At 34.3% G+C, this 16632-nt stretch overlaps 1 protein-coding gene across 13 annotated transcripts in view; it reads right to left on the reverse strand.

Annotated features, from left to right (window-relative positions):
- Positions 1–16632, reverse strand: part of shaker (Potassium voltage-gated channel protein Shaker) — a 650071-nt gene that overhangs the window by 83515 nt on the left and 549924 nt on the right. For all 13 annotated transcript variants that reach the window (XR_010852300.1, XM_067099786.1, XM_067099787.1 and 10 more), the window contains one exon: positions 10452–10572. Coding sequence is in view for 12 of the 13 variants with exons in the window: in XM_067099786.1 (XP_066955887.1) it covers positions 10452–10572 (121 nt within the window). In the remaining variant the exon portion in view is untranslated. The remainder of the gene's footprint in view (positions 1–10451; positions 10573–16632) is intronic.

A 16632-nucleotide genomic window follows, 5' to 3' on the forward strand; every position in this document is an offset into this window, starting at 1 on the left:
GAAAATATTCGCTGCAATCTTTTATTATTTCGGAAGCGTTAATCAGCAATTGTGTCATGACACTCGGACTATAATCTCTCATGATTGCAAATTTAATAGAACAAAAACCGTTTGAAATAGCCACTTTGCTTCCTTTTCACAATACATCTCTCTTCGTTTGTGCAATAATGGAGGGCGAGCGACACAACACAAAAGGCAATATTATGGTGTTACGTGTTTTGAACATGAGTTACATATTCTCCCCGGTATGATCAACTTTAATAACTGTAAAAATGACATACGGAAAAACACAACATAAACTAAAAATTAATCTTAATCAACAGTAACAGCTTTGAATTGTAACAAAAATATTTATGATAAAGACAACATTAAATAGGTGTAATAAAATTGGACACGCTATAAATAATAATAATAATAATAATAATAATAATAATAATAATAATAATAATAATAATAATAATAATAATAATAGACAGGCTGGCAAAAGAAAAAACTGAAAAAATTTTGAAAGGCATTTGTCTTCTTTATTCTTGACGGCCCAAGTACGGACTTAGTGACTTTATCTTCAAAACTAAAATTCAGTAAAAGTCCGCAGAGGAACCCAGAAACAATACGAATAATATTAGTAATAATAAAATCGTCAAAATAACGATACGGAGGAAAACAATATCAAGAATGGATTTGTTAAAAAATCAGATATATCAACATCAACACACATTAACTGTATATATATATATATATATATATATATATATATATATATATATATGCATATATATATATATATATATATATACTATATTATACATATAAATATGAAAACGCCAAGCACATGGTATATTTATCTAAAGAATTTGTCATGTTGAAATTGTCACGACACTTCACACTGACTTCTGCTGACAGGTCGACTTAAATCATCCTCTTGAGGATATTGACGAAATCTTTCACCATCCCTCTAGCTCAGGTGTAATTAATGGGCAACAATAGATGATCTAGCAATTTTTCTTGGCAAATGTATCATGTCCTTTCACACTCTTTTGGTGATAAACAAAGATCATCAATTAATTAAGCAAAGTCAACTATTTTAATGAACTAAATTTGTATTCAGACTGTGTGCTGGAAGGATGAGGACGAGAGTACTATGGATATTACGGCCATCTTGTAGATTTCACTTTTATTTATTTTTTTTAACAATGCCTACTTTTGGAAACTCACAAATGGAACAAAAAGAACGCCTTGGTCTTACGGTGTAACCGTAAAAAAATATAATGTTCGCAGGTTTTCACTCTTGTCTTTTCTATCTGAAATAAGCGCACTGCTGCGAAGTAACTCAGCCTACAATCATACGAGACAATATTCAGTTAACATTAAGAAATTTAAAACGAATTTAATATACATGGATTAATTTTCTAGTAAATGCCATCTCTATCCATCAATTACTGAGTGCTGATTTTTCATGTTTGAAGTGTTCTGCATCGGTCTGTGGGTAAGTCGGACGCTGGTAGTTCTAAATTCCTAAATACCGTCTTGAGGATTCGGACACTTCCCATGCCAAGTGTACACCACAGCTGCGAAGACCACAAACACCCATTCACGCACACACACACTAAATAAGTCATAAACACACACTGTAATATATATATATATATATATATATATATATATATATATATATATATATATATATATATATATATATATATATATATATATATATATATTTATACAGATATATATATATATATATATATATATATATATATATATATAATATATATATTTATATTAGATATATATATATATATATATATATATATATATATATATATATATACATATCATTACATACATATATGTATATAATAACCAAGTGCATAAAATCACTCGACCAAAAAAAAAAGGACCACTAGTACTGGGAATCAGTCGTCACTAAGTATGGCGGGAATAACATCGACTGCTGGGGTAATTGAGTAAAGCAAGAGCGGGGTCAGATGACGCAATGTAAGTGAAAGAAAGGCTTGGTGTTTTGTAAAGCATCGATAAAACAAGGTATGATCATTGCTTTCGCATAGATTATGGAGACTCACGACAAAAGAAGTAAAACTTCTAACTCACGTGTAGAAAAATCTATCAGGAGAAGATAAACGTGAATATTTCATAACAATATCAACCTAATAAAGCGACAGTATTAAGTAAGAAGGATGTATAGTTTTCCAGTAATTAATATCCACAATGATTTTATGGTACGTGACACACATCCGAAGGTTGAAAGACGAACTTGAGAGAGAGAGAGATTAGAAAAGTGGGGTCATGACCAATGCTTGATGAAAAGAAAGGTAAAGGAGAAAATTCATGGGGAACTGGATACAAACAGCCAGCAGGAGGTACTCTGAATGAACTTGCATGATGACTAAAGAGTGAAGATGAAACAAAATCTTTGGTAAACAAAAGGAAGTTATCAAGGAGTAGAGAAGGAAAGAGAGAGAGAGGAGAGAGAGAGGACCACGAACGATGAGGAATAAAGTTATAAAGAACAACCACTGAACTGAACAATGGATGTAAAAATTGAAAGGACTAACTATGCGGGACCTTGTATACTAGCAGGAGAACAGAATTCTAAATAGAATTACGAAAATCAGCCGTGACACATTTTTAAAAATGAAAAAACGGATGTGATCGTAAAACTATTGTTATGAAGCAGCTGATTAAATGGTACTGAACAATGACAGTGTGCATATATTTATACATACCTACACCCAGATAAGCAAAATCGAGAAGTTAAGAGGGCACTGAGGTTATTTCAATTACACACATGATATATATATATATATATATATATATATATTATGTATATATATATATATATATATATATATATATATAATCTTCTAAGTTAACTAAAGAACAAATGGTTAAATAAACTAGAGTTGTAAATTCGATTAATGATCTAAGGACTGACTGATTAACTGAGAAAAAAAAAACTGATCCTTTGAATACTAAGTAGCAACGACACGCTGTTGGAAGTTCGTTGTGAACAACTGAGTAAAAATTATTCTTGGGACCGACAAACTGTTTCAAAGTGTAAATAAAATTTTTAGGAAAAGATTTTAACAAAAGTACTGGTGCTATTTATATCATTCATGAGCGGAGGAGACTGGTGAATAGGTAAATGATTAGATGTTTATAAAGGAAACAGCAATTGATGTTTTTAATTATTTAATTTTATATCAAACGAAAAGAGTGACAGTTTACTGGATAATTAATTTTCTTTGTGTGACGGATAACCTGACTGGAATTCGATAACAAATGTCTTCAATAAGTAACAATTGAGATGTATCGAGAAAATAAATCAGAACTAACATGGCTAAATATTATATCCTAATAATAATATTATTTTATTTACTAGGGATGGATTGAACATGTTTGCTATTTGGCTTATACAACACAAAATTATTCATCGAAGATCGCACGGAAACAGTTCGTATACTGGATTGCTCCTAGTATCTAAATGTTTAATGTCTAATGTTATTTTAATAATAATGAGTCCGACAACAAATGTAATAGTCCCACAAATGGCACAGCAGCTTCAGAATATATAGTTTCAAGTACAATTTTTCTATTTAAACCAACAAACATAATAACCAGAACTATACATGATGATAAACTTGGGGAGGAGAAATAATGTTTAAGTGATATTCTCCAACAAAACAGGTCTTGCCCCGGACAAAAAGGGAAACAGGTCGCTCATAAAGCTGGCCGCAGCCCGAGGGAATATGTAGGGCGACTGATGGCGCCATATAATCCCAACAGGTATACGAATCCCCTGTTCATAGGGGAGTTAGGCCTATAGGATAGCCGGTAGGTATGACTGGTCTACAGGATGCTGACTAAGTGGAATTGGCCATTTTACTCCAGGCACCTAGGAATTATCGTTTTACAGCACCTATGTGTACAGTCACTTACAGGGGGACAGGACAAATCGTATTTATAAGGACCCTAATCTTAAGGTTATCTACCTTTTGAGATATTGAATTAACACTGAAGTTGAGCTTTCGATGCTGGGCAAAAATCAGTTGCACTTTAATTACCGGGGTGAGTAGTAGGTACTCGAGTCCCGAGCTGTTCTAGTGCTGGTTCTTGTTTGCATCATTCTAGTTCCTAGTAAATACTTGAACTTTTCAGTGTCATTCTGTTAGGTCAGCTTTAGCCTGCGGTAGGGTTAGACGTTACCTCAACCAGCTCCCTTTCTCTCAATTTTTTCCTTTTTTTGCTGGAACTCAAGGAACTGTATGAGCATTTAGCGAAGAGAACACGAGCACAGCATCCCCTTGTAAGCGTTAGAATTATCATTATTGCTGGGGCAGATTGCTGGAAAATCTGTTGAAAACTCTTTTTGAGCTATCATAATCCAGCCATTTTCTTCGTAAAAACTGCGAGAACACCTCTGGAGACTAAATGATTTTCAGATTGAAGTGGTTGCATTTCTTGATGTTACTTCAGCCTAATGAGTTATGTTTTCAATCTGTTGTGCCTCTTACCTAGTTGACCGTTTGTTTGCCTGTTTGTTAGCAAGATTACAAAAAAATGATGCCTTGATTTTCATAAAGTTTTGGCCTGAATTGTTTCAAATGTGCTAGACTTACGAACTCGATACCTTAAGCACCATTACCGTAGATTTTGCACCTCCGTAAAGAAAGACTGACTGGAGATTGTCTCTTAACCTATTAGACCTCGTCTAGATCCAGACAACTAATCGTTTCTAGTAATTAAGAATATGTGCTCTTAGAAGTCACGTGTTGAAGAAGTTATGTGCTCTCCGAGAGCTTTTAATCTGATTGCTCCTAAGAATTAAACAACTGCCAGTTAAAAGTATCAGAATATTAAGTGATTAAAGTGAATTATGAATGTTTAAAGCACTCTGGAATCATATAGTCAGAAAAACACGGCCACATGCTACATATTTACTGTATTCAGCTGCATTATCTCTTTAATCTTTAAGAATAATGAATAAAGTCTTGTAGTACGTCGAACTTGTATTGCCGAGATTCAACTGACGCTAAACAATAATTTTAAGTGGTTTATTACGTTATACCCACATTTAAATTATTTTGAAGAGTCGTTGGCTTGTTAGGATTGTACCGAGTTGATTCAAGGTTGAAAAGTGCTCTACTGTATTGTAGTAAGACGATCCGATGAACAGAAGATAACAAGAAAATATCAACTCTGAAAATGTATAATTCGCTCGGGCTTCGTATGAGTACCAAGCTCGATTCTAGATCTCACGACACCTCACTCAGCGTTGTTGATCTCACGAGACCTTGCTCAGAGTTCTAGGTCTCACAAGACCTTGCTCAGAATAGCTGATCTCTCACGAAGCCTCGCTCAGAATTCTTGATCTAAGACTTCCCTCAGAGATCTCGATCTCCTGGAACCTCGGAGTTCCTCATCTCACGATACCCATCTTAGAAATCTCGAACTCGTGTGTGTGTGTGTGTGTGTGTGTGTGTGTGTGTGTGTGTGTGTGTGTGTCTGTATAAATATACAGGCATATATTTGTTCAAACTAAATTTGTGTGAATGGCACAACTTTTGCTTTAGCTTTGATCACTGAGGTTAATTCAACTGAAGATCGAGGATTGTACACAGAAATATATCATAGAGAATCTAAAGGAAAAGCCGAGAGGGAGAAATAGATGGCACTAGTTACAATCCAACTTTTAAAAAATCAAGTGAATAATTTCCGACAGATAAAACTGCCACAGATTAACTACGAATTAAATAAGGGTGCTAATGAATTCAGTATAAACAAAGCAAAGGGAAGTGACAGCAGAGATCTGGGAGATTATCATATGAGGGATTAAATCGTGAGCATATTTAGTGAGGAAAGAGGCCAATAACTCTAAATACCTTTTAACGATAATCCTAGCGGTCATGGTAATGGCACTGAGGGACTGACTGCTCGGCCTTGCTTGTACTTTTTCATTAAGATTTTGACTTTCAGAAAACAATGCTTTGGATCTGAAAATATCCTCTATCAGAAAAATGTGTTCCAGAAAGTTGAGACTATTTTTTGCTACGGTCTACGGCACTTATCAAATATAGCTTCTCTCTGTGCGGTTACCTCCCCCTCCAAACACATCACTTCAACTCAGTATTAAGCTCATTTTATTTTAGAGAAATAAATAAATTCGAACTTGTTGATCTACATTAGACTCTGCTTTCATACGGAGTTTTTTTCTTTCAGTGACCTTGGAACGCTTCAAGTTCAATATTTGTTTCCTTATCATTTAGTTTTCCCCGGTTTGACTTATAATACTTTATCTTAAAATTTAAAATGATAGAAAACTACGACTTTCAAGCCCTAAACTTGCATTACTCTTTATTATCTAAACTTTCATTTTGCTATCTATGTTGCAACAGTTTTTTTTAAAACTGTGGTAGACAACCCAAGGGAAGATATCGAATTCGAATGAGTGTCCAAATTCTTCTCATGGTTTGAAATGTTCCTTCGATCAACGGAGCTCAATCTATTGATTGTAACAAATAGTTATGTACTTCAAAGTCATGTATTATGAAATCGTTAAACATAAAGCACCAAGACAGTTTTCAAGAATTACAGTAATGTATTCTGTCCAGCTATAATAATACATCTGTTTCATCAAAAAGAATCACCAGAGAGCGAACTCAGATTTTGTTAACATTCAAGTTAAGCCAAACGGGAATAAAAAGTACGCCAATAATAATATTTTCATTTTATCTTTGTTAGTCCTCTAGGATCAATAAAATCTCTCTATATACTCGGTACAGACAACTTAACACATACAAATTCAGAAACTGCTCAAAGGAAAAACACAAGATGATATTTACATCTAAACCAGGAGTGAGTAATGCAAGGAAATGTAAATGAAAAAAGAATAGGTTCCTTGGAAATAGTGCGTAATAAGGTTTATATACGTTACTGCATCAAACAATAAATTTTGAGCATTTTTTAAGAATTGCTTAGCTATAAACCATGTAAAAGAAACAAAAAGCACCTCATATATTTTTCTAGCATGTCTAATAATATTGCAATACAAGTATCAAACAATTGCTCTAAACCCACTGGATATTAAATTTAAGCTGAGTAGCTCATTTCATTTGTATAACATTACAGGACTTATCACTGAGCGGAAAAAAAGAATGAACATTTATGAAATTACACAAATCTCAACGTGACTGCCATGATTTTTTTTTAACCGAATGTCTAATGGAGGCTTTATAGTTTAAAAGTGTTAAGCGGTTTCAGATATATCGAACTCAACATACTCCTAACACTGCTTCAGTGACTATTATTCTGGCTTAATCCTTCTGACTGCACGTGTGTGTTCTATAGGTTCTGTATGAGAAATATGTGCGTTACAAGCAAGAAGTCATGCACTGATTATCACTGATATCTCGAACTGTCATCATACTTTTCCTCCGCAAAACTTACTTCTATGAGACCTTACCTCTCTCTCTCTTGCCACGAGGCTGTTATTGACACGGCAGAAAATATTTATTTAGATAAAATGACTTAAAACATATCAGTCTTTCTCAGTCTGAAAGGAGGTCTGCTTAACAAGGGAGACCTGAGAGTGCTGCTCACATACACATAAAAAAACATGCAAAATGCTTGCGACTACAGAAAATCCTTACATGATGACATACCATTACGTGTCCTTTTCCCCTAATTTTTTAGTTTTCATATAAAATGAATTATCTTTAGAAGAGTACATAAATATGAAAGCTGCAATTAAAATATTTTTCTTGGTCACCATTTGATATAACATTAACATCTATGGGAGCCATTTTCGCAACACACTTTATATATTCATTCCATTATCATAAAAATTGTCTTCCAGAACTGCAAACGTAGGATCAATAAACACTTGAGCAAAATAGGAATATCAATAAAGGAAATACAATTTTTGTGACAGTCTAGGTTTACAGATATAATCAAAACTAACTCAACTGACGGATATGGAAATGAGGTATACAAGTCACCTTATGCTTGCCTGTACTGAAAATGCTCGTTAATAATATAGTGGTTTCTAATAAAACAACTGCACGTGCCCATTTTAAATGCCACCATCAATCTCCAATTACATGGCATATAATAATCTTGAACATTTTTACTTTGATCTCAGTGACCACGCACACCCATGGGGTGGGGGGAACAGGTTTTAAATTACCATGTTCACAAATTACACACACAGGCGTTTTATTTGATATGTTAAATAATTGTGCTGTTAAACTTATGCATTTCTTACCGCCGCAACAGCACCCTACCTGTTAAGGATTGAATGAAAAGAGATATCTTTTTTTAACATTTCCATTTGAAAAGAAACAGCAGAACAAAGAAATTTCAACACCCTGACGCAGACCATCACATAAATTATGCAAAAGAACGTTACCACTGGGTTCGCACCCCAGGGGCAAATGATAATATTATAACTACTAGACTAGAACATAAAAAAGAAACACCTTAACGTTGAATTTATCATTTAGTCCAGACACGGATGCTCTTTTGTATGAACATCCACCCCGAAAAAAATAAAATAAAAAAGAAACACAAATGAACTTACGCTAAAAAACGTTAAATTCTAGAATAGCTTTTTTTAACATTAATCCTTAATTACCCTAAGTGTTAATCGAAGTTTTAGTGACAACAGGTGTACTAATAAATAATTATGACAGGCAAAGTTTAGGCAATGTCGAACCACCACATGAAGCGGGTAATTATTTTATACAATGTGTATCAAGTAGCACGTGACTGAAAGTTGCATTACTATTGCTTCAGGAAAAAATAATCAAACTAGAAAAAGACCAGTGTAAAAAGTCACGACTAATACATCTAAAAAAAAAATATTTTCCAAACCAATACAATTCAGTTAACTAGAATTTAGAGATCTCAAGCATTTATGTTGATGCAACTTTGTTAGCACTGCTTAGAAGACCGAATCCCACAAAAATTGAAAACGATCTTCACGCTGCATCGTCCCTTAGTCCAGAAATGAATCGACAAATTGTTAAAGGACACCGTTTCTAACATCTAGGATAGGCCTCCTCTTGCTCTAATAAAAAGACCTTAATAAATGTCTCTAATATTGTTAGCAATCGCTTTCTTACATCGACTTGAAACGATTTCCACTCTGCTACAAGGATGCCGCTCCCTATTTTCCCATTTGTATTGCCTTTAATATGACCAAAGACCCGGAACCACTCCTAGCCGCGTTCATGTACCACAGATTATGGCGCAGTTCCTAAAATGTAGTCCTGGCCTCATGAGTTAAAGAGCAAGTAGTACTGGCTGCTCTCTTGCGCCGACCGACATCCTTTGGAACGATCTCCTGCTTTCTGGGATCTATTCTCCCTACTTTTGAAGAGCATCACTGACATTTCCATGGAGGATTAACATCAATTTATCTTTCCCAACGACTTAACAAGATTATTCACGGCTTCCTTCTCCTTGAAATGAACTACAAAGTAACAATAAAAAGCAGACTAGGTAGACATACCAGTGACTACACGAAATTTCTTCATAAACGACCAGTCTTTACTGATGGGTGTAATATTTTTGTTTATATAGGGAAAAAAAGATCAAGAGGTAACTAGTCTCAATAGAATGGTGAAATTTTGTACAAAAGCCCGAGTAGTTGCAATAATAAAACCAGGAGTACTAATCAGTAAAAATCTTGCGCTGAAAATGGAAAATACGCATGAGTTCAACTCTGAAAGCAGCCCTCCTCTCTGTGAGAATGTTTGAAAAGCGCCAGGGATTCCCTATGTCAAGTCCTTTTGATTCTCACTGAGAGGCCTCTTTAAATATTCTTTGAATATTCTAACCCATCGATCTCATCCAGCCTAACGTCTCCCTTCCTGACGAGCCAATGAAAAGCAATGTTTTCATTCGGTGCATCTTGCATCTAATGACCACTAAACTCAGCCCTTCTCCTCCCCCGCAAAATCTTTTCACTTCCTTTACTGGAGCTGTACATTTGTAAAATGCTTCTGTAAACGTAATTTTTTCTACAATTGTAATAAAAAAAAACAATCACTTTATCAGAAATAGTACGAGCTTCCTTTATCAAAGCCTTTAGCTGTCGCCTACTAAGTCGAACTAAATCTATTCTTATAAAAATTTATATCATCAACTTTGCCTGGAAATAAAGCTTGGAAGTTGGAAATAAAGCGTGGGAGTAGAGAATATGTCACATTATGAAATCAAGCATGTTTACGATAAATGGGTTCTAAAAGAATGGAATCCCTAATGGGTATATTCAGAATGATTCAAGATGACATCCTAACTTCTCAAGTCTATTTTCTTTTGCCACGAAGAAAATATAAAAGGAAAAAAAGAATAGGAATAAAAGAGGAGAAAAACCTTAAAAGTAGAAGTGTCTACGGATGGGGAGAGCATAAATGAAGACTTACATTTATTACGACTCTCTCACAGAAGTCGTGATCGTGAGGAATGGGTTCGAAGTTTCCCGTCCCAATGAAGGTCTGAGGATTTGGGCCGTCATCGTCTTGGCTACTTAGCTTGGGTAGTGACCTGCAACGAAAAAAAAATACGTAGAACCCATCCATCAGCAATATCAATAAAAATATAATGTCCTGAGCATGCAAAATTTAGCAGGTCATTAAACATACCTGCTGCCAATTACTAAATCTTGCAAATACACACTATAGCAAAAGCATTCTCAGTAATCGAACGGGAGTATTAATACAGCTTCGAATTATCCATCAGTTCTTGTGAGCAACGAAATCCAATATGTGGCTTCTACTTATTTTGGGCATAAAATTAGTTGAAGACTGTCCGGACAGATAATATATATATCTATATGTTCTGATTATAGAGTAACGTCTGAATTTCAGTCTTTCAGTCACGATTTACATCTAAATAAGGCTTCTTTTGATTTCCTCGCTTTTTCTCTGATATAATTTATTCTTTACTTCTGCATTTCTTTCTCTGTACTAGGCTGCTTTTCTACTGGAGCCTTTGGATGAGTAGCATTCTCCTTTTCCAACTAAGTTGTTGCTTGGCTAATAATAATAAAGATGTATTCCTTCGTTCCGTTTGAAAAGACTAACAAATAAAGCATTGTCCTGGATAACATAACCTAAAGAATAACCCCTGCATAAAACTTATATTATTTACAATCAAAACGCAATTACTATAATTCATTTACGCCTCATAAAAGCTCAGTGGTTGCGTAAGTCTTGAAGTTTTTTCATAATTATTAAGTTTAAGGCTCCGTATGTTTCATCCCCAAATAAAATTAATGAAATGACATTTTCTGGTTAAAACAATCTTTGACTCGGTACTAGAATTCTGATGAAAAAACACATAACATCTACAGCTGATACAAAAAAGTTAAACGTTCTTCATGACTTGCTTTGAAACATAGCACAGATAAGTAAAAGTATTCTGTAATAAAATAAGATCAGAGTGAGTATCATAGCACTGACAGTAACTTAACCGATGACGAAAGCAGTAAATTAACATTCATCACAGCCATGACCTTGGAACAAACAAGACTCGCAAAGGCCTAGTAACTGAGAGGTTTAATGGACACTTTCTACATTGGGAAAACTTGAAAAAATGGCCATTTTCACACGTTTATGCCTCAAGTCTTCATAAAAAAAATTGTTGAAATTTTGTAGTATTATTTTTAAAAGGTTATCTTTTTTTTCAGGTCGAAGGTACCCCTTATTCTTACTGATTTTTCTTACAATTCTGTTGTCAAAAAGATATTCAATCGTGTACTAAATCAATCATGTTAATTGAAGAATACCGAACTCTGTCCTCACACCATGACCGATGAAAAACCAAACAAAAGTTACCTCTTCATCAGGATGAATTAATTGTCTGCAAACACATACATTGCGCATATATAAGTTCGTGAATAAAATTACATAAGTAACTAAATGTATGGTATAAATTGAAGTCACAAGAAAATCAAAGCAGAAATTGCTAATCCCTTAATCATGTAAAATACCGAGCCGAGGATGAAAAAAAAAAAAAAAATTGCTCTAAAAACACATACTACAGACTCAATGCTTCTACATAAAGCCTATCATAGGTTCCATTTAGAAAGTATCTTTTCTGTGCTTCTTCGCTGCTAAATGATTTGATTCATAAACTCATTTACCAATATAAATTTTAATTTTCTTCCCATGATAAAATCAGCTTGACACACCTTTGGTTAGTTTTTCAAAAAAAAAGTTTACACAAAGTTTACAAATCCGCAGTTGAATTTTAACGTTTGAGGTCAAGTTAGCATTTGTTTGAAATTAGACTCAACAAGAAAGTCGTTTCCGCAGTGTATGTTATGGAACTGTTCTCTACCTTTCATGAAGAATGCATTGCACAGAGAGCTTATCATCTATATAATGACTGAACTTTAGAAATAGAAAGAATTTACATACAGAGAAGTGCCTAAAACAACCTGCTTTCCATACGTAACAACACATTCACTAAGACTAAAAATACTGAAGAGGAATAATAAAATTCCAGTTCCATATGCTTGATGATGGCTGGAAAAGAACTTGCCATTCAATAAGATGCCAGTCCTCTCTTTCGCTCCATTTTCATTGCCCAGTCTCAAAAGTTTCCCACCTTTGTGAAATGTTTTGCCTATACTAGCATACTTGCACACACACACACACACACACACACACAGAGAGAGAGAGAGAGAGAGAGAGAGAGAAGAATGTTGGCAAGGCTCAATGTTGCATCAGCTATGACAAAAATGATTCGTACAAACTACTACTTGCACACACGGAAATTTCATCACAAAGAAACTTTCCCAACATGGCATTAGGGAAATAAGAAAGGAAATGAGGATATTGCTTCCATATTTCCCGCCTTCTCTCCCTCTCTCTCTCTAGCCCAAGCAAAACGGGTCAAGATGACTGAGAGGCAACGGACCTTATACATATCATGATATTAGGGCTTCCCCAGTTTTAAGTTTCTTTTCACTCGTTCTCACGCCTCCTTTTGCAATGATTTATTTTAAGCGAAAGTCATGGAATTTGTTTTCGGTAGAGTAAGGTTAATGTCTTCGGGAGCTTTCAGTTTACTTAAAAATACTCATTTGCATGGTCAGTGTTGTTTACTGACAGTGAAGTTAACCCTCCCCACCATCAACACATTGGTCATTAACGAATCAGTGTCTTTTTGGGAGAAAAATCCTGATAAATAATGAACTAAGATCATAGGCATCAAAAATACGAAAAGTAAAAAAGAGTAACGGCAATGAATACAATGAAATAAAATCATTTCATGTATTTTTTATATGATCACCCCTTCAATGTGCTCTATCGATAGGTCTTGCGCCCTTTCTCTAATCCCTTTCATGTCACTTCTCTCCTACTACATATTCCCTTTCCTTGTTTGTCGAAAAAGAAAAAACTTTTTCATCGTCTTCTCTTCCACTCTTCCTTTCTTTGCTTTTACTGCTTCTGTCGTAACTCAGAAGCAATACTGGGAAGGTCTCGCCAGCGTCTCCCTCCACGGGCAGGTCTCCATCGTTCAGGAAGTTGATTCAACTTCCTTCGACAGACACATTATCACCAAGCACTTCCACAAGAACTTGGGTCTCTGAATCCATTATGAATAACATTTACGGGCTCAGAAGCTTTTTCAGTGGCCAATTCTAACTTGCGAGTGAAAGATACTCATACGATTAAATGAAAATCCAGGCGCCGTCAAGTATACTGCGATGACCTGCAAAATCACTGACTGCAAGAGAATATTTCATGGATTTAGGAAATCACGTTATTCGGGTTCATGTTATTTCTGCAACTAATCTTCACAACGCAACCACCAAAAGTAATTAAGGGTGATAAATTAACAACATATACGGTATATATCGTTCCGAACAACAGGAGTAAAAGTAAACAGTTATGCAAACAGATAGGAAGAATAAGAAACAACATGGACTGCAACGAGTCAATCACCCATTCTTTATTTCGTGCAACTGAAATAATCCCAGAAGTCCGTTACTTATTCTTTACCTTCTATTTACACGGAACATGAATTCCTGTCCTTGAGTAAATCACTACATTTAATTCATGTCTATCTGCCCTAACACAAACACAGCAGAACTGCGGATTTAGGAAATGCAAATGCCAGGAAATTGTAGGAAAAGTAACATCGGTAATTTATAACTGGATTAAAGTATTGAACTGGACAAAATAATTGGATACCGACCTCATACTTCTCGAATAATACATCGACTCCCTTATTCCCAGCAAAGTGTTACGGTTACTATATTTGAACGTATTAGATATTATCTCGTTTCTTTCCATTTCAGCAAAAAGATTTCACTCTTCATCGTATCTAACTGCAATACGGATAGATTTTCGAAAACTGACATTTAAGAAAATAAGCAAACTGTATTAGAATGCTATGACAGAAGAACTAAGCATTCCTTTCTCTATCTCTCTCTCTCACACACACATGTAGCCGATAAATGACTCTGGAAAATTATTTAAGCATTCATGACAGCACTTAACTTTCAAGATGCTCCTTTGTTTTTTTCTAACAGAAAGTTCACACCAGATAAGAAACCAGAATTAACCTCAGATTCAGTAACTAGTAGTTATCACCACTCTAAAAATAGAAAATTTCGATAACCTGAATGAAAAAAATCTGTTAACGTCGCAAAATAGGGAATACGCTTACCTTGCGTCACTGTGTTTTAACTGACAGTGCCATGACTTCGTTATATCTAAAATATTAACTTTGTTAGCAGATATACTTTATATGAAGAGCCTAATAGCTCTTGATTTTAACTATCTTTTCATCTACCAACGATTTGTAAAAGATTAAGTAACCAGTTAGAGGCACTATCTCAAGACACCCCAGATGGAAGTTTATTTATAGCTATGATGTTATGTAACAATTGCAAGAAATTATTGAACTTTTGAGATAAATATGGCAGTCACAGGACTGAGGTGGATATTTGGCTATTGATTAATCAAACTGCACGACTCTGAAATCATTCAATACGTAATAGTACTAATAAAAATATACCCATTCTATATTCTGGACAAACTAGTGAGAAGATCACTGAGTTCTTAAGCAAGGACCTCAACACTGTAAAAAATGAAAGCTCCTTTCAAGTATTATTTCGAATGCCATTCTCGTTTGTCAAAACGATATATATATATATATATATATATATATATATATATATATATATATATATATATATATATATATATATATATATATATATATATATATATATATATATATATATATATATATATATATATATATATAATCATGAAGCCACAAACGTCGCTTAATATCAAATTCACGCTACCTCAGGAATATCCCCGATGGGAATTATCACCGAAGGGAATTTATAAGTGATAAATGGACTGGTACTGCCGAGTCTCGAACCCACGACACAGTTACTTATCCAGCGACTCCAGTCGACGTTCTACCCACTGAGTACCAGTCCATTCATCACTTATAAATTCCCCTTCGGTGATAATTCCCCATCGGGGATATTCCCGAGGTAGCGTGAATTCGATATTAAGCGACATTTGTAGCTTCATGATTGTATATAAATCACGGTGTGATAAAAAAATTTCATATATATATATATATATATATATATATATATATATATATATATATATATATATATATATATATATATATATACACACCACATTTCTCCTTATAAATCACTAATAAAAAGCTTGGAACGAGCAGTTAATCAGGTTAGAGCAGAAACTAAATAACTGTAAAATCCTTCCACACAATTAGTTTTCGAAAGTGTTATAATGTTGAAGCTCAAGTTATTTTCACTTAAATTCAAAGAAATCAGAGAGAAACTTATATTTACGCAACGGTCCTCTATTCTTAGTGATAATTCACCGTAGGTATCCCAAAATTTCTCTCTGTTTAGTAAAATTTATCTTATAAAAAAATAACAACGAAAAACCGAATAAAACTTGTATCCCCTACCTTTATATAAGAAAAAAAATCTGAAGATTAAGAAACAGGATACGGTGGTAATAACAAAAAATACAATACATATGAATGACATCTACAAATGGGTGACCTCTAAATGTACCTTTGTGATTTGCTCTATTTTATTTTCGTGGACGATGAATGCACAGATGTAAGATGAATTTCTTCATTCGTATCCATTCGGATTTCAATTTTCAGTGAAACGCTAATCCGGAAACAGAAGTCACTCTGACCAGATCATATGTTGCTTACGTTTACAAAAACAGTGTTTTAATTAATTTACTTCGCATACAACAGAAACAAAAATTTGAATCAGGTTGATTTATTCGACAGGTCTCCTCTCAAATAATCGTCGAGAATACAGACATTCTACATTTAAGGCTGTACTCTATCCTGCTATCACTATCTTATACAAGTTCATGCTACAGAATGTCAATGAATAGTTTAGGTTCACTATTACTTCTGGTTTACTGCTATTTTTGACAAGTGCCAACCGATTTTGATCCAATTTTTCATCACCTCAGTACCGTTTCCAGTTTTCAAATTCAGACTAAAAAATTCAGACTAAAATAAACAAAATGCAACAAATGAGTTAGATGCCACGTATACTTCAATTAA

The sequence above is a fragment of the Macrobrachium rosenbergii genome, chromosome 55, assembly GCF_040412425.1.
Source record: "Macrobrachium rosenbergii isolate ZJJX-2024 chromosome 55, ASM4041242v1, whole genome shotgun sequence".
Taxonomy (NCBI): domain Eukaryota; kingdom Metazoa; phylum Arthropoda; class Malacostraca; order Decapoda; family Palaemonidae; genus Macrobrachium; species Macrobrachium rosenbergii.